Source organism: Aedes albopictus, chromosome 3 (genome assembly GCF_035046485.1).
Source record: "Aedes albopictus strain Foshan chromosome 3, AalbF5, whole genome shotgun sequence".
NCBI lineage: Eukaryota > Metazoa > Arthropoda > Insecta > Diptera > Culicidae > Aedes > Aedes albopictus.
This window is the reverse complement of record NC_085138.1, coordinates 339,442,808-339,469,918: the sequence shown is the minus strand read 5'-3', so window position 1 is coordinate 339,469,918 and position 27,111 is coordinate 339,442,808. Positions and strand designations below refer to the sequence as shown.

At 44.1% G+C, this 27,111-nt stretch overlaps 3 protein-coding genes across 5 annotated transcripts in view; 1 reads left to right on the top strand and 2 right to left on the bottom strand.

The window, feature by feature from the left end:
- LOC109424709 (sphingolipid delta(4)-desaturase DES1) overlaps nucleotides 1-27,111 on the top strand; it is a 429,300-nt gene that overhangs the window by 123,468 nt on the left and 278,721 nt on the right. The gene's annotated exons all lie outside the window — the stretch shown is intronic.
- Nucleotides 1-27,111, bottom strand: part of LOC109424714 (calcium/manganese antiporter SLC30A10) — a 131,321-nt gene that overhangs the window by 1,957 nt on the left and 102,253 nt on the right. For both annotated transcript variants that reach the window (XM_029865244.2, XM_029865245.2), the window contains exon 3: nucleotides 6,887-7,541. In XM_029865244.2, coding sequence (XP_029721104.2) covers nucleotides 6,887-7,541 — 655 coding nt within the window. The remainder of the gene's footprint in view (nucleotides 1-6,886; nucleotides 7,542-27,111) is intronic.
- Nucleotides 1-27,111, bottom strand: part of LOC134284301 (calcium/manganese antiporter SLC30A10-like) — a 365,099-nt gene that overhangs the window by 327,013 nt on the left and 10,975 nt on the right. The window lies entirely within an intron of this gene.

The window sequence follows — 27,111 nt, the reverse complement described above, 5'->3', positions numbered from 1 at the left end:
TACCGGCCGGAAACTATGAGCAACCTTAGGGATGATCGGATATATAACCAACCCCAGTGGGAACTTTAGTCGTTGGCTGACAGGGAAGAAGGGGTCTGCTTCGGCAAACCTGAGCGTCTGTTCTCCAGGAGGAGCGGCTCACAACAGCGTCTGATCCCCATGTTAGGGGCGGTTACGTCCGAGTGCCAGGGAAGGACTCTAAGCACAACTGTGCACTATGGTCCTCCGGAAAGTAGGGGGTTGGTGTCAGGCCCTACGAGCCAGCCGTAAAAAACCATTGTAACGGGAAATCAGCAACAGAATAATATGAACCGAGACCAACGGCAACGACCCCAGCGAACAAAAAGGACTTGCGATTGGAAACTCGGTACGTGGAACTGCCGATCTCTCAACTTCATTGGGAGCACCCGCATACTCGCCGAACTATTGAAGGACCGCGGGTTCGGCATCGTAGCGTTGCAGGAGGTGTGTTGAACAGGATCCATGGTGCGAACGTTTAGAGGTAATCACACCATCTACCAGAGTGGCGGCATCACACGCGAGCTGGGAACAGCTTCCATCATGATGGGTGATATGCAGAGGCGCGTGATCGGTTGGTGGCCGATCGACGAAAGAATGTGCAGGTTGCGGATCAAGGGCCGATTCTTCAACTTCAGCATAATAAACGTGCACAGCCCACACTACGGAAGTACTGATGACGACAAGGACGCATTTTACGCGCAGCTCGAACGCGAGTACGATCGCTGCCCAAGCCACGACGTCAAGATCATCATAGGAGATTTGAACGCTCAGGTAGGCCAGGAGGAGGAATTCGGACCGACGATTGGTAAGTTCACTGCCCACCAGCAGACGAACGAAAACGGCCTACGACTCACTGATTTCGCCGCCTCCAAAAACATGGCCATACGTAGCACTTATTTCCAACACAGCCTCCCTTATCGTTACACCTGAAGATCACCACAGCAGACGGAATCTCAAATCGACCACGTTCTGATTGACAGATGGCACTTCTCCGACATTATCGACGTCAGGACCTATCGTGGCGTCAACATCGACTCCGACCACCATCTGGTGATGGTCAAACTGTGCCCAAAACTCTCCGTCATCAGCAATGTACGGTACCGGCGACCGCCACGGTACAACCTAGAGTGACTGAAACAACCGAATGTCGCCTCAGCATACGAGGCCGCGTTGTCAGACGAGGGCGAGCTCGATGAGGCCCCTCTAGAGGACTGCTGGAGTACAGTGAAAGCAGCCATCAACGACGCAGCCGAGAGCACCATCGGGTACGTGGAACGGAATCGACGGAACGAATGGTTTGACGAAGAATGCAGAACGGTTTTGGAGGAGAAGAACACAGCGAGGGCGGTAATGCTGCTGCAAGGGACCCGACAGAACGTGGAACGTTACAAACAGAAGCGGAAACAGCAGACCCGCCTCTTTCGAGAGAAAAAGCGCCGCCTGGAAGAAGCGGAGTGTGAAGAAATGGAAACGACGACGCCAGTGCAGCAGAGGACGGAAAAGAACCAACTCCCACGCTGATGGAAGTTAAAGATGCCATTTACCAGCTCAAAACCAACAAAGCAGCTGGTAAGGATGGTATCGCAGCTGAACTCATCAAGATGGGCCCAGAAAAGTTGGCCACCTGTCTGCATCGGCTGATAGTCAGGATCTGGGAAACCGAACAGCTACCGGAGGAGTAAAAGGAAGGGGTAATCTGCCCCATTCACAAGAAAGGCGACCATTTGGAATGTGAGAACTTCAGGGCGATCACTGTTTTGAATGCTGCCTACAAAGTGCTATCCCAGATCATCTTCCGTCGTCTGTCACCAAAAACGAATGAGTTCGTGGGTAGTTATCGAGCCGGCTTCATCGACGGCCGGTCGACAACGGACCAGATCTTTGTTGTGATGAGCAATATTTTACAGTGTATATTAATGAGCCACCCTAACAGCTACCATGCGAGAGAAGTAGGAGACAGAAGAAGAAAACATTGAATTCCCAAAACGCAGTGTGCGTTCAGTTAGAGCTAACCCGTACACAATAAAAGACGTGTTTTGTATCGTACGTGCGTTGTATTCTTCCGATCACGTTACGCGAGTTCCCGAAAGTCCCTCGGTCTTGGTCCGGTTCTTTGTGTCCGCCGGTTGGGAACTTGTCCGCTGCATTTCGTTGGGTACTCGGTCGGTTCGGTCCAACAATCTTCACCGTACGGCAAATCCTCCAGAAACGCCGTTAATACCAGATCCCAACGCATCACCTGTTCATCTATTTCAAGGCGGCATACGACAGTTTCGACCGCGCAGAGCTACGAAGAATCATGGACGAAAACGGCTTTCCTGGCAAGCTGACTAGACTGATTAAAGCAACAATGGACGGTGTGCAACACTGCGTAAGGGTTTTGGGTGAACTATCCAGTTCATTCGAATCTCACCGGGGACTGCGGCGACAAGGTGATGGACTCTCATGCCTACTCTTCAACATCGCTCTGGAAGGTGTGATACGACGAGCCGAGCTTAACAGCCGGGGAACGATTTTCACAAAATCCGGTCAATTTGTGTGCTTTGCGGACGACATAGACATTATTGCCAGAACATTTGGAACGGTGGCAGAGCTGTACACTCGCCTGAAACACGAAGCAGCAAAGCTCGGACTGGTGGTGAATGCCTCAAAAACAAAGTACATGCTGGTAGGCGGAACCACGTTACGATAGACGGGGATACTTTCGAGGTGGTGGAGGAATTCGTCTACCTCGCATCCTTACTGACGGCTGACAACAACGTGAGACGTGAAATTCGGAGGCGCATCATCAGCGGAAGTCGGGCCTAGTACGGGCTCCAGAAAAAACTGCGGTCGAAAAAGATTCACCCACGCACCAAATGCACCATGTACAAAACGCTAATAAGACCGATGGTCCTCTACGGGCACGGGACATGGACCATACTCGAGGAGGATCTGCAAGCACTCGGTGTTTTCGAGCGACGCGTGCTAAGGACGATCTTCGGCGGTGTGCAGGAGAACGGTGTGTGGCGGAGCTCGCTGCACTTTACGGCGAACCCAGCATCCAGAAGGTGGCCAAAGCCGGAAGGGTACGGTGGGCAGGGCATGTTGCAAGAATGCCGGACAACAACCCTGCAAAGCTCGTGTTTGCAACTAATCCGGTTGGCACAAGAAGGCGTGGAGCGCAGAGAGCACGATGGGCGGACCAGGTGGAGCGTGACTTGGCGAGCATTGGGCGCGACCGAGGATGGAGAGCAGCAGCCACAAACCGAGTATTGTGGCGTACTATTGTTGATTATGTCTAGTCTTAAATGTGGTGTTGATCAAATAAATGTATGTGTATGTATGTCAGTAATTCATCCAGGAATTTCTCTAGGAAATCATTCAGGGATTCCTTCAATAATACTACAGGATTTTCTCTTGAAATATCTTCTAGATTTTTTTTCAGAAATTCCTCCAAGAATTCTTGTAGATTTACCTCCAGGCTTGGATCCCTCTAGGAATTTCGCTAAAAAATCCTCCAGGAACTTCTTCAAGAATTTTTCCAAGAATTTCTCCAAGAATTTCCCCAAGAATTCCCCCAAGGATTTCTTCAGGAATTTCACTAGAAATTTCCCTAGAAAATCCTCCAGGAATTAATAATGGGATTTTTTCAGAAATTTCTCCCAGCGTTTCTCTAGAGATTCCCGAGAAATTCATCCAGTAATTTCTCCAAAGATTCCTTCAGGAATTTCTTAAAGGATTCCTGTAGCAATGCTCAAAAGAAAACCTCCAGAAATTTCTCCAGGCATTCCTCCAGGATTAAATCCAGGAATTTCTCCAGGAACTACTTCAGGAAATTCTCCAGGAATTACCCCAACAATTTCTTCAAGAATTCATCCAGTAATTACTCAATGAATTGATCTAGGACATCCTTCAGAATTATGCCAGCAATTTCTCCAGTTTTTTTTTCAGAAAATCTCTGGGATTTTTTCAAGAAGTTCTTCCAGGAAATTTTCCAGGATTACCCTCAGGAATTTTTCAGGAATTCCTCCAGGCATTGTTCCAGCAATTTCTTCTGCTATTCCTTCATGAATTACTCCAGGCTTTTCTCCACGAATGTCTCCACGAATTTTCCCAGGGATTCCACCAGGAAATCCTTCGAAGATTTCTCCAGGAAATCTTCCAGAAGTTCCTCCAAGGATTCTTCCAGCAAATCCTCTAGGGGTTTATTCTTGCAGGAAATTCTCCAGGAAACACCCTCAGGAATTTTTCAGGGATTCCTCCAGGCATTTTTCCAGGAATTTCTCTAAAGATTCCTCCAGGAATTTCTTCACACATTTCTTCAAGGATTCCCCCAGGGATTCCTTTAGGAATTTCTTCGAGGATTTCTCAAGGAATTCCTTTAGAAATTCCGCCAGAAATTCCTCCAAGATTTTCTCAAGGGATTTTTTTTAGAAATAGGAAAATAATATAAATCTTCCGGAATTCCTCTAGAAACTTATCCAGTAATTCTTTCAAGAATTCCTGTAAAGATTCTTTCAGGAATTTCATCATGGATTCCTCCAGCAATCCCCACAGAAATACCTCTAGGAATTCCTCCAGGCATTCCTCCAGGATTTTATACAGGATCTTATCCAGGAACTCCTCCAGGAATTACCCAAGGCCATCCTTCAGAAATTTAGCAATTCCTCTAGGGATTCCTCCAGCCATTTCTCCTGGAATTTCTCCTGAGATTCCATCATAAATTGCTTCAGGAATTCCTCCGAGATTTCTGCACAAATTTCTCCGGGGATTTTGCCATGGATTCCTCCAGGAAATCATTCGAAGATTCTTCCAGAAAATCCTCCAGAAGTTCCTCCAAGGATTTTTCCAGGAAATCCTCTAAGGATTTCTACGGAAAATCTTCCAGGAGGAGTACTTCTTGGAATACCTACAGGAATTTTACAGGGATTCCCCCAGGTGTTTCTCCACAAATTTCTTCAAGGATTCCCCAACGATTCCTTCGAAGATTTCCCAGGAAATCCTCCAGAAATTCCGCCTCAGGATTTCTCAAGGGTTTTTTTCAGATATAGGAATAGAAATCTCCAAGATTTTCTCTGGAGATTTCTCTAGAAATTCATCCAGTAATTCTTCCAAGAATTCCTCTAGAGATTCCTCCAGCAATTATCACAGGAATTCCTCTAGGAATTCCTTCAGGCAATTATCTAGGATTTTATCCAGGAATTCCTGCAGGAAATACCCCAGGAATTTCTTCAGGAACTCCTCCAGGAAATTCTCCAGGAATTGCTCCTGGACATCCTTCAGAAATTATGTTAGCAATTCTGGAAATCCTTAAGGAATTTCTTCAGAGATTCTTCCAGGAAATTCTCCAGGAATACTTTCAGGAATTTTCAAGGGATTCCTTCAGACATTCCTCCAGGAATTCTTTCAGAGATTTATCAGGAATTGCTTCATGGGTTCCTGCAGGTAATTCTCCACGAATTTCTTCAGGGATATTCCCAGAGATTCCTCACGGGAATCATCCAGAAAATCCTCCAAGGGTTCTCCCAGGAGATCTTCCTGGGATTCCTCAAGGGATTTCTTTTTCAGAAATTTCTTCAGCAATTCCTCCCAAAATTGCTCTGCTGATTTCTTTAGTGATTTTTCCACGGAATGCTCCAAGAATTCATCTAAGAAATTTCTCCAGGAATTTCTTCAGGATTTCCTGTTAGGTCTCATCCAATAATTCTTCCAGGAATTACGTCAGGAATTTGTTTAGAAGTTTCTCCAGGCATTTTCTCAGGAATTCCTTCAGAGATTTCTCCAAGAAGTTTTTTTTTTAATTTCTCTAAGATTTCCTCTATGAATTCCTCAAGAGATTTATTCTATTTTTTTTTCCAGGGATTCCTCCCAGAATTCCTCCAGGAATTTCTCCAGAACTTCCTCCATGGACTCCTCCAGAAATTTATCTAGAATTTCTTCTAGGATTTCTTCATGAGATCTCTTCAGATATTTCTCTAGGTGTTCGTCCCATAATTTATACAGGAATTCCTCCAGGTATACTTTCAGAAATTTTGCCAGGGATTCCTTCAGGAATTTCTACGGAAATTCCTCCAGGGATTCTATAGGGCTTCCTCCATGCATTCCTGAAGAAATTGCTCCAGGGATTTATCCAAGAAGTCTTCCAACGATTGCTCCGGGAATTCCTTAAATTATTTCTTCAGAAATTCCTCTCAGGCTCTCTTCAAAAATTCATTCAGGAGTTCCTTCGGAAATTTTAGAAATCCTTCAATCATCATTTCAGAGATGTACCCAAAAACTTCTCCAGGTTTACCTGATGATTTATTTTTATTTATTTCAAGAATTTCTGGAGGAATTCCTCCAGCGAATAGTATTGGAAGATAATTTAAAAAGAACTCATACAGGAACCAGGAAATTCTAGTCCTAACAATCCAGAAATTGCTCACCGCTACTAGCACCACCTTGAATCATGTAGATCAGGCGAGTTTTTTTTAACGTATTGTTCAAAATACAACACTGCTGAAGGGTTAAATAATGCTTTTAGAATATAATGTTATTATATTCAATTTCCTCGTACTGCGTATAGATATAGAAGCCAGTAGGTACAAATTTGCTAAGGGTGCTTGCCCCTCCCCCCTTGGCCGAAAAGCTGGCTACGCCCTTGGTCTTGTCTTAATGATGTTGAACAAATAAATGCATGTAAATGTATGAGCTTCAAAGATTTCAAATCAATTAGGGTAAATCTCCAATTAATGCACACCTTAAAAACTCGTCAATTGTTGCACACTTCATAAGAAAAGCATGGGGTGTGCAATAATTGGCGATTTACCCTAGGTATACAACAGTCTTAAACGTTCTTCCCGATTATAAATGAACCATCTTCTTGCCATGGCTATGTACTTACTACAAATATCTCTCATCAGCTCTCGCACGCTCTGTCGCTTCGGTGAATTACCAGCGGCGGCGCTGGCCACGTGTCGCCGTGACCCCGATAACCGACGCTCGCCCTTCCGAATGCCGTCGCCGGTTACGACCCGATCCAGTATTACCGTCCCGCTGGATGTGATGTACAGGAAGCTACCCTGGTGGTACGTGTAGCCACCGATGAGCAGGTAGCAGAACCCGTTCAGTATGATTCCCATGGCGCCGAGTGTCAGCACCGGAAGCGGATAGTGCATCGCGTCCTGGTGGTGGATGTGCGACAGGGTCTGCAGGGCTTCCACCACGGCCGAGAAGCAGAACGACGCCAGGAAGATGCAAACCACCAGCATCGTCAGGACGTCGATTCGGGTCCAGCCGAATGTGTTCTTGAGGCTGTTCTCGCGCTGTTGGCGCGATTTGGCTTTGACCTTCTGCTTGACACTGGTGGCCTCATCTTCCGGGGCGGTCGGTTTGACTTTTTGGACCTCGCTGCCGGAGGTGGACGACGAGTTGTCCCCGGTTGGTGACACCGGTACTTCGATGAAGCGGTCCTCACTGGCAGAGGCGTCGATGGAGTTGCGGGAAGCGGACAGTAGCTTCCGGTTGCATGGCTCCGCCTCCGACTGCTTTTTGCTGTGCTGTTAGAAGGATGGAAAGAAGAAAATTATCAATATTTTTGAATATGTAGAGTGGATACATATAGGTTATTATGAAACAATTAAAGTAAAAACTATATCTGCTCTTTTGTTGATTCCTTAAGGACAATTGTCACGTATTTGACGGTAATACGGTAAAGATGAATGCCAGAAAACTTCGAAGCCGGAATATATTACCTATTCGTGTCAATTTCCCCTTCAACAAGCGCACTTTCCAACCGCATTCGAGATGAGTGAGTAATGCATGAGTTATGCTTTTCCGTACCTTCAGTAAAATGCCTCATCGATGGAGCTTACTTACATAATACCTCAACCTTAGAGCAGAGCGTCAAGTCAAGCTGAACATCATACATGTAGGGGACCAGCATCATCACCATCATCATCAGTCCCCAGCCCCTTAGCTACCGTCCGTCGGGTCGGCGCGGCGTCATAGACATCTGGTCGAACACAAATTCAAGTGCTTTATTATTTATGGCCTCGTGCCCGCGGTGCGCCACCAGTGAGTGAGAGATACTTATCGCCGGGCGCGTTTAGACTACTTTGCACCCAGGTCCCGCGAATGTGCCAATGGGTAATTGATTTGCACGGTTCCCATCGTTTGAGTGATCTTTAGAGGCATCAGGTATCCACTTTAACATTTTCGCAGAAGCGATAAGTCACCGGTTAACCTAAGCGTCTGGTAGACTAGCAAAAACAGGGAGAGAGAACAAACACGGACCCCTATATGTGAATTAATTACAATTGCCATGCCATTTAATTGAGAGATCGTATCTCCCGTAATTGTGCAAATTTTAGCCCATTTGTTCTTGCCTCGTAAAAAGTTCAACGATGCGAGATCCGACAAGGTTTTTATAACCGACAAATACCAGAGTAATTTAGGGTAATTGTAAAGAATTCACTGTTTTCATTTACGCTATCGGTGTGCAGCACTGACCTTGCTTTGAACAGTCTGGTTTCATTCCTAGGAAAGCCGTTTTCGTCCATTATGTCGCCTTTTGTTATAGAATGAAAAAATCTGGTAATCAGATACCCAAGAGGTGGTTCCTCGGGTTATGTGGGGATCGACCCACTAAAAGGTCATTCTCTTTTTTCCTTATCTTCGCAGTACGCCCGTTAGGGATGACTTCAAGAAGGGAAGGACCCGGACTGTACATAAGAACTCTCTATTGATTAACGTTCAACCAGCTACCACCTTAAGTTTTCCTCTCTCCTCTGGAAGCTTGGGTCCTGTCTAGTACTATAGACTACCTGTTGGACTGAAGCTCCCGAATAGGGAGGGACCAACTCAACATGCTGTTAGTCGGCCCGAAATTTTCTCTGTAGTTCAAATACGATTCGGGAAGTAACGGAATCTCACTTGTCCGCCCTCATACACATCCGTTCAACAATGTTGTCCGGAGTTATATCTCTACCGCATATGTCCTGTATACTCGTCCTCGTCCATTAAGACACACTCGGTAAGAGCCTGTGTATCCAGTCCATGTACCCTTGTCGGATGAATCCCATTCTCTCTGCCACTTCAACATAGACGATGTTCTGGCGATCCGTGTCGCTCCTCTTGTGCCGCGTCACTCGAAGCACTCTTCGTCCTCCGCCACCACCACTAGTATTATGGGCATCATGTCTTCTAGCACACATACCGCGTCCTTTGAGACCGTGCGGTATGCGTTGACCACCCCTAAGGCACATCAGCCTGTGGGTACTCCCTACACTGATAAAAATCCAAACTTTAAGATTATAAGACTGTTTTTAATACCATTCATAAGACATTGCTATCGTTGTTTTTAATAGTGTGCGTATAATTATCATGGAAACCGTTTTAGATTTCATGAAGTAAGCCATGAGGCTTATGTACCCGATGAATCACTTTTATGTTTGGTCAAACATAACAGTTATAACTTCCGTGCTATAGTAAAAAATTATATATGTTCACATATAATTTTTAATTTTGGCGATTCAGTTTCCAACGGCCAACAAGACAGCCAAGATGGGCATCACCATTGGACGTCGAAAGTAAAAAAAATATATCTGCTCTTCCTTCGGCTCAGCTATGGCAAGTTGTCAAGGTAAGCTCACATCATCGCATGCATCCTAATTAAAAATATATGGTTTCATTGTGGTTTGTTTTAGTGACCTTCAAAATTTCCCGGAAGCCTCTGCACCACAAGCCGCCGTAGCAACAGCGGAACGGTCAAACCCCAGGAAGTTTTCACCCACACCCTCCGCAGCGAAATCCCATATACTTGGTCAACACAGTGGCCGGGAAACGACTTATGGGATCCAACCTTCGACATTCATCCGATAAAGCAAAAAAACACTGTTCGCTCCTTGGTCCGGGCGTCCGGTTGGAAAGCTGCACCCGGTGCACCGTTAGAAGTTTGTTGTCTGTTCGATACATCGCGAGGAAGTCAACGAAACGAACATGTGCCTACATTGGTGTGAATTCGTCCAAGCGATTGACCTTTACGGAAGATGGAAAATGATCGCAAGAGGATTCTGGACCGACATGCTGCCGAGCGCCGCTGATTCCGCCAACCAGCTCGTTAATATCCGGACTAACCGTTTCGGCTAGCCACTTCCGAAGAATTTAATACAAATAGGAATACGTACTTTGAGAATAAATTATGTATCTTGAAAACAAAACAACCAAGAACTAATTTTTATAAATTGAATTATCATTTTCATTTAAAATCGTTACATGATTTTTATAAGAAACTATAATATGAAAGTTATTAGCCTCACACATAAATTTTATTGGTAAGGATAAATTAATTTCATGAGATTACAAACATTAACTTTATAACTGCTGAACGTCATAAAAAGTATGTTTGACCCCTTTATTTTTTATAAGTGCAAATTGCAAAAAAATATGTAGTTTCACACATAAGAACTATACGGAAAATCATCTCAGTGTAGATCCGCGGACACCGCTGACTAAAATGTTTCAAGCGTGTAAGTAGTAATTTTCAAGAATGTGACGGTTGAATATGATGTCATGCGCTCCATTGATGTTGTCCAAACCGTGACGTCATGCTCGTTTGGATACAGATTTTGACAGTTCGTTTGGATACAACGGATTCATCAACACGGATCTATGTTTACTCTACTATCTATAGTTGCTACCAGCTCATTTGTGCATAGTTACCTAAGTGTGTACCATCTCAGTTACCAATTACCGATCATGACCTGACCAGTATACCATATAATCAGAAACTTACTGGTGTCGTTCCTGATGTGCCCGAGGTACTTCTAGCTGGGCTGTGACACTTTGAAAACCACGCCTAGGCTTACTCCGTTTGAACAATCCGTATGTCCCGGTGCTCGGTCACCTCCCAGTGCCAAAGGTGGTAAGGCCACAATGATGTGCGGATATGGTTCGCTTAAGAAAGTATCCTAGGCTCCCACTTGATTTTGCATATGCTTCGACCAAGTTAATCAGCACATTCTATGCTATATTTAAACTTAATCGGTAAGATGGTTTCAGAAAAACATGAGCCTCGCGAAAAAATGCAGAAAGCAATGCATTTCCATGTAACATATCACACAAACTTCAAACACGATGCGCAAAAAGTAGACCGTAGAATGATCGCGCACAAATTTTGCAGTTATTTTGGACTAACAAATGGCATCTAAAAAACTTTCCATATCCCTTTCGTGACGAACCAGCACAAATGTGCTGTTGAGCGTTAACAGTTTCGCATATTTTTTTCTTCAGTTAAAACTTTGTTTATGTGATGTAAACTGTTTTAATAATTCAGCCATTGCTTGTACTTGTAAAACATGAAAATATTTTATGTGTCGCAATTTTATTTATTTCCGATTTATCTAGGTAGTCAAAGCTAGAAATCGAAAGATAAAGAGTAGGCCTTTCAAATGAGAAAAAAATAATTGCTGTTTTGTTGGGAAATCTAAGAATTCTGGAGAGCCAAAGTTCAGCCATTTTTATAGGCAAAGCATTGAGATTTCATTATTGATATTATTCCTTTACATGTATTGGAAAAATAACAATAAAGTTTATCCTCACTTTTCCTAGGGTATAACTTTTTTCACAGACGTTGGATCACTTTGTGGTCTTTGACAAAATTGTTTGGCATAGAGTCACCTACAATAATACCAAAGGGTCTGATTATTGAACGCTTACAGCGCCACCTAGCGGCAAAATTCGAAAACTTAAAATTTCTGCATACATTTGGCCAAGTTTTCCCATACAAACTTCAAGCGTTTTGAGCGCCCCCCTAGGCTCAACCGATTTTGCTCAAATTTTGAACGTAGCTTCTGGGAGTCCAAAACAACTGATTGAGGAGGTAAGACTTGGCATTTTTCGAAATTTTTGTTTTTCATATAAGTATGGGCCACCTTAGTACACTCATACAAGGAACCAATAAGAAATCTGCTTGGGACTAGCAGGCATCTTCAGTGTGTGAGTGTTGGTGATCTTCTATTTTTAGGCGACAATGGCTGCTGTCACGCCAGGTTGCAGATCAATGGAGGAAGGAAGTGATGATTACAATCGTTTGTATCCACATCAGACCGAATATACCTCTGCGACTGCACAAATCTCTGTGGATGTCGAAGTGTTGGCAGAGGGTTCACTCATTGATGCGTGAAAACCAGGTGAAAAGTGATAGAATTGTGTATTTATAACTTTGAAGATAATGCGGCACAGTTCGCTTCGATTGCCTAACTCTTAGGCGTTAGTTGATAGATTGACAGTCATGTGCTGTGGAAGTTGGAAGGAAGGGAAAAGGATTTTTCAACCCGTTTCTGTTCTAGCGATGGCTATGAATCAGAAGCGGTAGCCACAAGACCGCCAAGCCCGTCATCTATTTGAGTTTATTGGTTCAAACATGTATGTTATTCGCATCATTCACCTAGGGGCAAGACACTGTGCAAACGAGAGAAATTCTAAGGAATTCTGAGTTACTCTTTTTATCGATATCGACGAAATTTGTTTAAAGACATCCCCAAAACTACAATTTTCATTCAGCACATGTGTTCACGCCCAAGCGAGAACGGAGCGCCATGTGACAGCTCCATATGTTGTGGAAACTAACGAGCCTGGATAAAACAAAGAGCAGAAACGTCAAAATTGGAACAGCCGATCTAGTGTCATCCCCATAGTTCCAATCGAGCAGGAGACCTGTCAAAACGACAAGGATTCTCCACTTTGGTATACTCGAGACACTTTAGTGGAAACGACAGACAGAAATCCGCCGAAACACCCAGAAACATCGGGAAGCAACGACGCGGATGCGCACGAGATGCGAACCCATCCGAGAGTGTGTCATCATCATCATCACGTAGCAGGGAGAGCGACGACGACCGTCATTAACGCAGCTGAGAGAGCGATGACGACCAGCGAGAGTGAGAGCGGGAGCGACGACCAACGCGGCTGCTCGCGTTGCAGTCAGAGTAACCATCGCGCCGCAGGCGGCAAAGGACGTGATGGTCTAGCGTGTTCGCGCGGGTGCGCGAACGTTCTAGAATTAAGTTTTCTACCATATATAAGCAGCGTAGCTGCGCGTACCCAGTTAGTTGTTATTTTGAATTAATAAAGATCGTAATAAAGATCGTAGTGTTAAGTGTAAATCAAGTGTAAAAGTGATTATTCCATACCGATCCGAATTCCCACAGTCCAACCAGGAGTGGAAGGAATCTAAACCGAGTGAGTTAGATTCACCGAGTTATAGCTACAGGACTAGCCAAGAGCGAGTTTACCCACTAGTGCTGTAGCTACCGTCATACCCAGTCAGAGCCTGGAGGAGGCTCTAACACTGGTCCTGATCGAACCGGATCTGTGAGCCAGGACGGCTACCACCGTGGAATACAGTGTGAAAACCCCTACCGAGAAGTGTGTTACCGAAACTTAAAGTGTGAAACCATACCGAGTGCTATCGAAACCGAACTGAAAAGTGAAAATTGAGCTGACTGTAGTGAGATTGAACTGCAACAGGGTGTCTACTACCTGGAAAAACTTGGAAAACCTGGAATTATCAGGGAATTTCATTTGCCGTGGAAAAAACCTGGAATTATCAGGGAATTCCGGAGTCAATCAGGGAATTTTTGGGAGAAATATAACCATTGTTGCATTTCTTGAAAAAGATTTTTCAGAACTCATGGAGTTGATTACTATAGATTTTCGAAGGGAGTTCGTGACCGAAGCTGGGAAGAAATTTCTAACAATTCCTTAATAGCTTTATTTTGAAATACAGCTGAAATGCTTCGAGTTTTTTATTCCTAGTAGATCTTAGAAAATTTCTAGAAGGAAATTCCAGATTCTTGAAAAAAAAAAAACTCAGAATTTTCTAAAGCATTTGTTTAGGAAATTTTTCAGGGAATATCTCACTTTTTTCTAAAGGATGTCATGAGTAAGTGCTTTGAGACGTTCTCTGAAGTAGCTAGAAAAATCCTCCGTATACATAATAATTGAAATCAGAAGCAAAGAAAAAAAACTAATAAAAGTTATAAACTGTACTCCAACATTTCTAGAGGATCAAATGGAGATCCAGAAGTCCTGGAAAAATGTCTGGTGGAATTCCTAGCATATCTTTATAGAATGTATGAACAAGTTTTCTACAAACTTTCACGAAAAACATCCAGAGTGAGGATTTTAGTTGATTTGACATTCCTTAAAATTGCCTGACGTAATTGCTTGAGTAGTTTCTAATAGATTTTTTCGGTACAAAACATGAGAATTTTTTTAGAAATTATTTTTTAACAAATCCCTTCAAAAGAATGGTTGATAAAACCTCTAGATAATAATGTGGCTGAACCCATGAGAGGCTCCGCAAAATGTTGGATTTTCTAGAAATAGTTTTAAACAATAATTTAGATGTATTTTTGTATTCAATAGGAATTTATGGAACTTAGAACAAGCAAATTCTTAAAAGACATTTCTGTATACACTTTTCGAATAATTTTTGGACTCAGATTTGCTAATGATTTTTTCAAGAATGTCGACAGTAAAAAAATCCATGCATTTTCTAATGAAATATTTTTTTTTGTTTTTATTTACGTGTATTTTAACATAACGCTAATTCTACCCTTGAATGAAATATTGCAAAAAGTTCATTATTTCAGTTTGTGATTTTCTGTGCGATTTCTTGAGGAGAATTGATTACATAATATCATGTTTCTACAACACATTATCATCTTATACCACCCAAATACCACCATAGATTTATACAAAATATTAGTCAATATTTCTTGAAGGCTCTCATCAACATTTTAACCCTTATATGGCCGACAGGGTACCCGGGTACCCAGCACCCATTTAAAATATACGGTGTAGAAAAAAGCAAAAAGATTGTCGGACACATAACGGTTAATCAGTTAAAAAAATCGCAAACATTTCCTTTTAATTGGCAAATAATTCAAATAGACTTTTGGATCGAATCCCATTCCCGACACACTCACAAAATGTGGGTTCTTCCTTCGGAAGGAAAGTAAAGCGTGTGTCCCGAGATGAACTAGCCTAGGCAAGGATGGGAACACTCACTTGCAAAGAGTTACACTCACTTGCTATTTTCTCAGCTCAGAAGCGTGCAATCAAGAAACGATGTATAGATGACTTTTGCCTTATGGTTTTGTCTAAAAGTTTGCCGAATAGAGTAAGGGTCGCACACGCATACCGAAGTCGTGAGGGAGCTGCGAAAGCAACTCTCCACGAGGTGAATGTAAATTACACTCACCTCGTGGAGAGTTGCCTTCACAGCTCCCTCACGATTTTGGCATGCGTGTGTGACCCCTACTTTATTCGGCAAAGTTTAAGACAAAACCAAAAGGCAAAAGTCGTCCATACATCGTATCTTGATTGCACGCTTCTGAGCTGAGAAAATAGCAAGTGAGTGTAACTCTTTGCAAGTGAGTGTTCCCATCCCTGAGCCTAGGATTAAAAATCTCATTAATACAGATAAAAAAATAGGCTTTTGCATTTAATTTAACTTGAAATCCGCCGAGAACTGTTGGAGCTGCTCCTTTTCTGCTAGAAGTTCAACCAGAAATAAATCTACCAATGTCACCACCAATTTTTTTTCTAACAAAATTCAGCAAACTCTTTTCTGCCGGGTATATGGTAAATTTACTTCTGCTAGTTACTATTTCTGAACCTGGAATTTTTTTCTCAGACCTGGAAAAAACCTGGAAAAATCAGGGATTTTTTTTTTAGTAAACGAGTAGACACCCTGTGCAAGACCGAAGTGAAAGTGTGTCGTGAACCAATATTAAGAAGAACTGTGAACTGTACCAGTGCAAAGTGAGTGAACAGAATGTCGGTCGGTCGAATGCCGATTAAAGCAACGGTGGATCCCGAGCAGGTGAAAATGCTCATCCACCAACGCGGAACAGTGAAAGGAAAAGTGACGAAAATCCACAATACGCTCGAGAATGCTGAAGACCATCCGGAATTAGTGAGTGTGCCACAGTTGAAAGTGTTCCAGAAGAAATTGGAGATGCACTACAGTGAGTATGAGGCTATCCATCGCGAAGTGTTGTCAGTGACGCCGCCAGGTTGAAGGTTGAAGAGCAGGATGAGAAGCTGGCAGAGTTTGATGAATTGCACACCGACGCCTTAGTCAGGCTGGAGCAGCTGATGGAGAGTCTCACCAAGCAACCTGCCACCGCGAATGTCAACGCTGGGACAGCACCTCCCGTTGTGGTGCAGCAATCCCTCAAAGCTCCGATACCCTGCTTTGATGGGAAGACCGAGAACTGGCCAAAGTTGAAGGCAATGTTTTCGGACGTGGTGTGCAACAGCAGCGACTCGGATGCCGTCAAATTGCATCACTTGGACAAGGCCCTTGTCGGTGATGCCGCCGGACTCATCAACGCCAAGATGATTACCGACAACAACTTCAAGGAAGTTTGGAGGCAGCTGACCGAACAGTTCGAGAACCCGAGAGTGATTGTGGACACCCACGTCGAGGGATTGATTCGTCTGAAGCCGATAGCGAAGGGAAGCTACAAGGATCTCCTGGAGCTGATCAAGACCTGCGAGCGCCACGTAGCTGGGCTGGAGTACCAGGGACTGAAGGTGGATATCCTCATCACCAAGCTGCCCCAAATACCTCGTGCTCGTGCAGTAATCCCCAAACCGTGAAACCCGTGATGCTGTTGACGGCCGTTGTTAACCTCGAAGATTGTCGTAGTAATGTGGTTCCATGTCGCACCCTTTTAGATAGTGGATCCCAAGTGTGCTTCCTGTCAGAAGTAATGGCCAACCGATAGTCCATTCCCCGTGAGTCTGTAAGCGTTCCAGTTACAGGAATTGGTGAAGCCAAGTTCTATGCTCGTGAGAAGCTGAACGTGTCAGTTTCCTCCAGGTATTCGAACTTTTCTACCACCGTCGAGTGTCTGATTGTACCGAAGGTTACTGGAATTATTCCATCGTCGTAGATTGATATCTCCTCCTGGTCGATGCCAGCAGGGATACAATTAGCCGATCCCGAGTTTTTCGTGCCAGAGCGGATTGATATGCTCATTGGTGCTTCGAAGTTTTTTGATTTGCTTAAGTCAGGTCACCTCCGACTAGCAGATGGTTTGCCAGAACTCCATGAGACCCATTTCGGATGGGTTGTTGCGGGTGAGATAGACGATCGTGTTGTCAATACGGTGCAACAAGTGCATTCCGCCACTGTGGATTCTTTGAATGATACCGTGAAGAAGTTCTGGGAACTGGAAGAGATTGCTGATACCCCGAGCCTAGGAACCGAGCAGGACGAGTGTGAGGACACCTTCCGAAGAACCCACCATCGAACACCATCTGGTCGATATGTTGTGCAATTACCCTTTCGAGAAGATGTCGACAAGCTTTGTGACAACCGAGAGATGGCTCTCCGTCGTTTCCTTGCGTTGGAAAGACGACTCGTGAAGGATCCTACCCTGAAGGAGCAGTACATTCAATTCATCCAAGAGTATGAGAAGTTGGGTCATTGCAGAGAAGTGGATGAAGCCCGCGATCATCCATCGCATGGACGCTACTATTTACCCCACCACGCCGTGTTGAGACCATCTAGCTCCACAACCAAGCTACGAGTGGTTTTTGACGCCTCGGCGCGACAATACCAAGGCGCAAGGTCGCTGAATGACGTTCTGCAAGTCGGTGGCAACGTTCAAAATGATTTGTTCAGTATCCTCCTTCGATTCCGCAGACATGCCGTAGCCTTCACTGCAGACATCACGAAGATGTACCGGCAAGTGCTGGTTGAACCGTCGCAGACTTGTTACCAAAGGATTTTCTGGAGAGACAGTCCAGACAAACCACTGAGAGTACTGGAGTTACAGACCGTAACGTACGGGACTGCCGCTGCACCTTTTCTAGCTACCAGGTGTTTGAGCCAGTTGTGCGAGGACGAAGGAGGCAGGTTCCCAGTTGCAGCGAAAATAGTGCGAAAGGACTGTTACGTCGATGACGTCCTTTCAGGAGCCGAGAGCGTAGAAGAAGCAGTTGATGCCCAGCAGCAGTTACAACAGCTGTTGCGATGTGGTGGATTCCCGATACATAAATGGAGTTCGAATTGTCCAGCGATGCTTACCAATGCTCCCGAGACAGACCGAGAGAAACTGATACGCTTGGATCAAGAGTCGACCCGAGAAGTAGTCAAGACCCTGGGACTGACTTGGAGCCCCAAAGCCGATGAGTTTGTGTTCGTTACCAGTAGTTGTGCCAAGGTTCCAAGTAGGTACACAAAGCGGATGGTATTTTCTGAGATTGGTAGACTGTTCGATCCGCTGGTCTTGGCATCACCCGTTGTCGTTGTTGCTAAGATGCTAATGCAAGAGATTTGGAAGTCTGGTCTACCATGGGATGCCGAGCTTGATGGAGAACTACTTCAGTGGTGGCTGACTTTCCGTGACGCTTTACCAGGAGTTTGCGATTTGAGCATACCCCGCCGTGTGGTTTCCCAACAAGCCGTTGCCCTGGAAATACACGGATTTTCAGATGCGTCGATTGGAGCGTACGGAGCCGTGTTGTATGTGAGAAGCATTCTACCAGATGGCACTGCACAGCTAGCCCTGTTGTGCAGTAAGTCGAAGGTGTCGCCTATCGCTGAGGTGAGCATTCCACGCAAAGAATTGCTGGCTGCTCGTCTGCTGTCTCGACTTGTGGTAAAGGTTATTGATTCTCTTGAGCTGGATATTTCCAATGTGACTCTGTGGTCCGATAGTCAAATTGTACTCGCATGGCTCGGAAAACCCTTGGCTTCACTGCAGATCTTCGTCCGAAATAGAGTATCAGAAATCAACAAGGAGACTAGTGGCTACACATGGAAGTATATCCCCACCAAGGAGAACCCTGCGGACATAATATCAAGAGGCATGCTTCCTAATGCTTTGAAGTCAAGCGAGTTGTGGAGGAATGGCCCAGGGTTCCTATGGGATTCTGATTACCAAGTTGAGTCGCCAACAGATATCCCAGATGCGGAGCTGCCGGAGATGAAACAGGTCGTGGTTATAGCGTCAACCGCCTTCAACAGAGACCAACTTCCCGTATTTTCTAAATACAGTTCCTTCCGTAAGCTTCAGCGAGTGATAGCTTACGTCCAGCGTTTTATCTCAAATTGTCGTGAAAAGGATGACAAGCTCCGTGTCAAACAGAAACATACCAGTGTTCCAGAGCTTCGTAGAGCAATGGAGCTAATTATAAAGATCGTTCAGCACGAGGTTCTTGGCGATGAAATCAGACGGATTCATCAAAACGAACTTTGTAAGAAGATTGCACAGTTGCACCCAATATGCCAGGATGGAGTTTTGAGAGTCGGAGGGAGATTGAAACACTCGCCCATAATGTCAGAAGCAAAACACCCGTACATACTTTCGAGGCACCCGATTGTTGACCTGTTGATTCGAGCATACCATTTGGAGAACCTGCACGAGGGACCGTCTAGTTTACTTGCGAACCTGCGTACTCGTTTCTGGATACTAGGCGGACGATCGGCCGTGAGAAAAGTCACCAGGGGTTGCGTCACCTGTTTCCGTGCAAACCCTAAATGTTCCACGCAGCCAATGGGCAATCTACCTTCTTGTCGGGTAACGCCGGCTCATCCATTCGAGATCACGGGCGTAGATTATGCAGGACCTGTATATGTGAAACAAGGGCGCCACCGACCGAGATTAGAGAAAGCATATCTGGGAGTCTTCGTGTGCATGGTCACAAGGGCTGTGCACCTGGAGTTAATTTCCGACATGACCACCGAAGCCTTTGTTGCGGCATTACATCGATTCACTGCCAGAAGAGGAATGCCGAGAGAAATTCATTCTGACAATGGATCCAACTTCCGAGGAGCGAGAAACGAGTTGGACGAGCTGTTTGAATTGTTCCGCTCAGAAGCGTTGGAGAATGAGATTGAGGATTTTTGTCAGCCAAGGAAAATTTCATGGCACTTCATTCCTCCTGAAGCGCCAAATTTTGGGGGAATTTGGGAGGCTGCTGTGAAAAGCGCAAAATTCCATTTGAAAAGAACTCTCAAAGACGCTCGGTTAACATTTGAGGAGTATGTGACAGTCTTGGTTCAGGTTGAGGCAATTCTAAATTCAAGACCGCTCTATTCCGTATCGTCTGACCCGGGTGACCCTGAAGTAATCACACCGGGACACTTCTTGATTGGCCGGCCCTTAACTGCCATACCGGAACCCAGCTATGAGGGTAGCCCGGTCAATCGTCTAAGTCGTTGGCAATACCTCCAGAAACTGCGAGAAGGTTTCTAACATAAGTGGAAGCGCGAATACCTTCAGTTCCTACAAGGTCGAAACAAAAACAGAAATAAGCAGCCAAACATTCAGCCCGGTATGATTGTGCTGCTAGAAGAGAAGGACACACCGCCACAACGATGGAAACTAGGCAAGATTGTGCGAACCTACCCTGGAACCGACGAGTTGGTTCGTACCGTCGATGTGCAGGTCGGAGATTCCATCTACAAGCGACCGATAACGAAAATCGCCGTATTACCGATTGAGGACAACATCATCGCGTCAGAAGCTTCTTCAGAGAGCAAGTCTCAGCCCGGGGGAGTATGTTCACGCCCAAGCGAGAACGGAGCGCCATGTGACAGCAAGGAGAATACATTTTACTAAGGTGGCGCAGATAAACATTGCAAACCACTGGTTGTCTCTTCCACTCTTCTGGTGTTCTTATGCAACTAAAATAGTGACGTCACTATTTTAGTTCCATAAGAACACCAGAAGAATGGAAGAGACAACCAGTGGTTTGCAATTTTTATCTGCGCCACCTTAGTAAAATGTATTCTCCTTGATGTGACAGCTCCATATGTTGTGGAAACGACAGACAGAAATCCGCCGAAACACCCAGAAACATCGGGAAGCAACGACGCGGATGCGCACGAGATGCGAACCCATCCGAGAGTGTGTCATCATCATCATCACGTAGCAGGGAGAGCGACGACGACCGTCATTAACGCAGCTGAGAGAGCGATGACGACCAGCGAGAGTGAGAGCGGGAGCGACGACCAACGCGGCTGCTCGCGTTGCAGTCAGAGTAACTATCGCGCCGCAGGCGGCAAAGCACGAACGTTCTAGAATTAAGTTTTCTACCATATATAAGCAGCGTAGCTGCGCGTACCCAGTTAGGGGCTGTCCATAAACCACGTGGTCATGAGGGGGGGGGGGAGGGGGGGGTTCGGCCAATGACCATTTTGTATGGACGAAAAAAAAAATTTGTATAGACTAATGACCACGCGGGGGGGGGGTTGAGAAGTCCCAAAAAAATGACCACGTGGTTTATGGACAGCCCCTTAGTTGTTAATTTGAATTCGCGTAATAAAGATCGTAGTGTTAAGTGTAAATCAAGTGTAAAAGTGATTATTCCATACCGATCCGAATTCCCACAGTCCAACCAGGAGTGGAAGGAATCTAAACCGAGTGAGTTAGATTCACCGAGTTATAGCTACAGGGCTAGCCAAGAGCGAGTTTACCCACTAGTGCTGTAGCTACCGTCATACCCAGTCAGAGCCTGGAGGAGGCTCTAACAACATGCAACACGCTAAAACTGCTCAGGGTTACACATTTTTGATGTAGTCTGGAAAATATGCACTTTAGTGCTGAGCGGCCTTAGCGTGAACACTTTGCAGTTTCACATCACACTTTGGTATAAATGGGAGAAAATCTGATGAACTGTGAGGAATTCCGAACTACACTTCGAACATTGATTTTCTCTCGTTAGATCTGTCTTGCCCCTAGTCATTCACCAACTGTCAAAAACTTATTCTATAGTTATTAGTTTAAAATATAACCAGTATATTAGATTAGATTAGATAGGTATATTGAATCTTGCCTGTCACTACATTCAACATAACGAATCCAATAATTGTCCGGTAACGTCCAGAAACCCGCAACAATATTTACATTGGAAAGGCACTGATTTACGGTCACCAAGATTTCATTATCATTGCAAAGTGTGCGCGATCCACTGACTGATGGCTTTAATGGTGCTAATTACGGCCATTTATCAAATTGTGCATATCATTATCTTGACGGGCATTTATTATCTCTCTAAATGCTTCCACCCTCTTCTTCCCTTTTGCTGGATACAAACCGCTAGCTGGCGATTTCAATGAATATTTCCGGATTATTGAAATAAATCGGATGAAATGTTGGACATAAAAATATTGACAGAACATTTATTCTGTAATAAAACGTAGAATTACCATGAAATCTGCTTATTCCACAATCACATGAAGAGTCAATCGCTAGTGCTGTGAAAAGCATATTGTGGACACGATAATCAGTGTTGGGGGTTGGGGGGTTATTCCACCTTTTAAAAAAGCAGTTCTTATCAGCACAATGAATAACCTGATAAAGATGTTGGAGTTGTTAAAATGCCATAAAACGAGGTAATTCTGACAGCATGGTGTATTCAATTATCAAATGGAATCCTGTGATCCAACTAATCAGCACGGTAGACACGTTGATGTTCAGCAAAAGCCTGAGCTCCATTCCTGAACGGCCCTTGGTTTTCTTAGGTGACGAGTATCTTCCTGTCTGCCGCATGATATGCGAATACAAAAATAAACAATTGGTAAAGGAATGTCTCATTTATATAGTAAATAAATTTAGAAAGCAGGTTCTGCTCCAGTCAGGACATTACGCCAAGTAAAATGAAGAATACACATCTATGCTTCTGTAGAGTGGACCTGGTGCGATTGTGAGATCAAGTGAGTATCACGCCGAGGGCATCGGATCGAGTCCCGCTTCCGTCAAACTCACAAAATGTGAGTTCTTCCTTCGGAAGGGAAGCAAAGTGTGGGTCCCGAGATGAACTAGCCCCGGGTTAAAAATCTCGTTAATAAAGACAAAAAAAGTCTGCTTTACACTGACTATCTACCATGGTGCTAGTAGTAGTCACAGTGACTTCTGTGCAACCAAAAATTGTGCTGCCATAAATTTTCTGTGACATGTGTGCTGTTTTGGTTGTTACTACTTATAGTCCGAGGAATGCTAAACCTTGAATTTGTACGACTCAATTTAAGTCGACCGGAAATTTTAAACGAATAACCATTTCACTGCCATATCAGACAGTTACGTGACATATTCGTCACGACATCGATGTGCGCGATCATTTTATCCAGGAGGAACTGGAGAGTGGCTTGTGTAAAGAATAGGATGATTGTTGTTTGTTAATACGTTGGCAGGTATACGACGTATACCGGACAGGGAAGCGTCCTATTACCAATTATTATAAGTAAGTGACACTACACCGGCTACCATGGAATGCCGGCGACGACGACGTGCACCGTACCGGGCCGGACTAAACGAATGATAGACGCTAATAATGGTAGTTGCGATGGCTATTACCGCGGGGACTATTATGCTATAGTCAATGGCCTTTGTGACAATCAATTTCGTTTTCAATGGCACGAATTGCACTTGATCGTCGTGGAAGATTGGACTGATCACCCCATGGGGCTTTATACTATGGTAAAGTAATTGTTGGTGTAATCAATGAAATTTAACCCTCGCGCTGTTGTATTTTGTACAACAGGTTGAAAAATCTCGCTTTTTGTATTCAGCTTATTTAGCATTAGTGTGGTGGGCAACTGCACGACTAACGGAAGGTTAAATCAATTTGTATAACTTTCATTGTGGTTATATAAATATCAGACTACAGACAAATATTTGCATAAAATCATTGTATCAATGCTAACAGTCCGTTAATGACATCTAAACAGTATTCGCTCAAACTAAAAAAAAGTGTGGGAATAAATTAGCAGAAATAATTTTGGAAATTACGACAGCATTTCCCAACATCTCTATTATTTATTTTAAAGAATTTCAGGAAGAAAAACAACGCAAATTTGAAATAATGATGAGAATCTTACTACAAGGGCGTAGCCAGCTTTTCGGTCAGGGGGGGAGAGCAGTCCTTCAGCAGTCACGCTGTTGTATTTTGTACAAAACATTAAAAAAACTCGCCTGATCTACATGATTCAAGGTGATGCTGGTAGAGTTGAGCAATTTCTGGAAGATTAAGGATTTTTATGACTAGAATTTCCTGGTTCCTGTATGAGTTCTTTTTTTAATTATCTTCCAATACTATTCGCTGGAGGAATTCCTCAGCAATTATTGAATTGAAATAATTAAAAATAAATCATCAGGTAAACCTGGAGAAGTTTGTGGATACATCTCTGAAAAGATGATTGAAGGGTTTCCAAAATTTCCGAAGAAACTCTCGAAGAGACTCTTGAAGAGAACCTGAGATGAATTTCTGAAGAAATAATTTGAGGAATTCCCGGAGCAGTCCCTGGAAGACTTCCTGGCTAAATCCCTGGAGCAATTCCTACAGGAATGCCTGGAGGAAGCCCTATAGAATCCCAGGAGGAATTCTCGGAGGAATTTCCGGAGAAATTCCCGGAAGAATCCCTGGCAGATTTTCTGAAAGTATACCTGGAGGAATTCCTGTATAAATTATGGGACGAATACCTAGAGCAATATCTAAAGAGATCTCATGAGGAAATCCTAGATGAAATTCTAGATAAATTTCTGGGGAATTCTTTGGAGGAAGTTCTGGAGATATTCCTGGAGGAATTCTGGGAAAATTCCTTAAAAAATTCAGAATAAATCTCTTGAGGAATTCCTAGAGGAAATCTATCTATATATATAAAAATGAGTTTGAATTTCCTTTGAGGCAACAAAACTCAAGAACGGGTGAACCGATCAGCATTACTCTTGCACGGTTCGATTCGTATTCGTGGTGGCTGTGTTTATATGTTAAAAAAGTTACGAAAATCAACTCCAAAAGTTAGAAAATTGATAAAGTACTGATTTTTCATGAGCTGGGAAGGAAATCAACACGATTAAAATGAAACCAATCTAGAGTGCCGTGCTGCAGTGACCCTAACAACTGTCAAACCACCACAACTTGGCAAGACAAAGTTTGCCGGGACAGCTAGTCTTAGATAAATTAAAAAATCCTTGGGGCAGTTCTTGGAGAAATCTCTGAAGGAATTCCAGGAGGAATCCCTGAAGCAATCCCTGGGCAAATCTCTAGCGGCAATCGAAATGCCTAGAGAAACTTCTAAAAAAATTAATGAGGTAATTCCTGGAAGAATTATTGGATGAGACCCAACAGGAAATTATGAAGAATTCTCTGGAGAATCTTCATGAATGAATTTTTGCTGCAATCCCTGGAGAATATACTGGAGAAATCTCCAGAGGAAATCTGGGAGGAATTGCTGGAGAAATTTCTGAAAAAAATCCCTTGAGAAATTCCAGAAGGATTCCCTGGAAGAACCCTTGGAAGAATTTTTTGAGGATCCGCCGGAAGAATCTCTGGGAATATCCCTGGAGAAATTCGAGGAGAATTACCTGCAGGAGCCCCTGAAGCAATTCCTGGATAAATCTTTGAAAGAATTCCTGGAGGAATGTCTGGAGGAATCCTTTGAAAATTCCTAAAAGTATTGCTGGAGAATCTCTGAAGAAATCTCTTAAGGATTTCCTGAATTGCTGACATAGTTCCTGAAGGATGCCCAGAAGCAATTCTTGGAGAATTTCGTGGAGAAGTTTCTAAGGAAACTCCTGGGGTATTTCCCGCAGGAATTCCTGGATAAAATCCTGGATAACTGCCTGGAGGAATTCTTAGAGGTGTTCCTGTGATAATTGCTGGAGGAATCTCTAAAGGAATTTTTGGAAGAATTACTGGATGAATTTCTAGAGGAATCTCCAGAGAAATTCTTGGAAATGTCTATTTCTATATCTGAGAAAATCCTTCGAGAAATTACTGGATCAGAATTTCTGGAGAAATTTCTAGAGAAATCCTCGAGGGAATTCCTGAAGGAATCCCTGGGGGATCCATGAAGAAATTTGTGGAGAAATCTCTGTAGAAATACCTGGGGGTGTTCGGATTTTCCGTCTGTTTTCCGCAAATCAAATGGACTGTAATTAAACGGTTAGAAAAAAAACGTGTTTTATTATTCTCGCGACGGTCCACTAACTAAAACTACCCACAGTAAAAACAATGCGAACAAAAAAAAAAGATAGGGTTACCAACTTAGCAATTCAAATCGTTGGTTTTCAAATCGACCGTTAGTCTGAACATTCTCCCCGGCCTTGCAGTTTCAGCAGAAACTCAATCCTCGTTAGGTAGCAGTGACAGCTTAGCTGTTGTTCTCTTGAAGATGCCCCCGGACGTCCGCACGGATACCACTCTGGTAACTCCATCGGATCCAGTGTGTGTCTGCACTACCCTACCCAATCTCCACTGAAGGGGGGGTACGTTGTCCTCTCGCAATATCACCATATCGCCAATCTTCAACTCCTTATGCTGACGATTATGTCTCGGACGGCGCTGGAGCTCTTGCAGGTAGTCGGAAGACCACCGAATCCAAAAAGCGTCCCTCATTTTCTGCATTTCTTGATACTTAGACAGTGTACTCAATTTCAGGTTTTCCAACGATGGTTCTGGAATCGCAGTCAGCTCTCTGCCGACTATCAAATGTGCTGGACTGATAGCCTTGAGATCACTGGGATCAGATGACATCGGTACGAGTGGCCTTGAATTTAAAATAGCCTCGATCTGGGTGATGAGCGTGCTCCACTGGTCATATGTGTATTTCGACTCGCCAACTACTCGCTTGATGTGACGTTTTGCCGACTTAACTCCAGCTTCCCATACACCTCCAAATTCAGGGGAACGAGCCGGAATGAATTGCCATTTGATCTCCAACGGCAAACAATACTCGTTGATGGCCATCGTTGTAGATTCTGTCTGGAACAGTTGGTATAGCTGATGTAGTTCCGAATTTGCTCCGATAAAATTTGTTGCATTATCGGACAGTATTAGAGTAGGTACTCCTCTCCGTGACACGAACCGTTTCAGAACGTTGATGAATGCTTGACTAGAGAGATCAACTGCCATTTCCATATGGATAGCCTTGGATGATAAACACACGAAAAGTGCGATGTACCCTTTAACAATAACCGGTTTACGTGGATTACCAGTTTTGATTGAAAACGGTCCTGCATAATCTACACCAACTCGTGAGAAAACGTCTGACCGAGTAACTCGATATGCCGGAAGGTCTCCCATGTAACGTGGTAACTT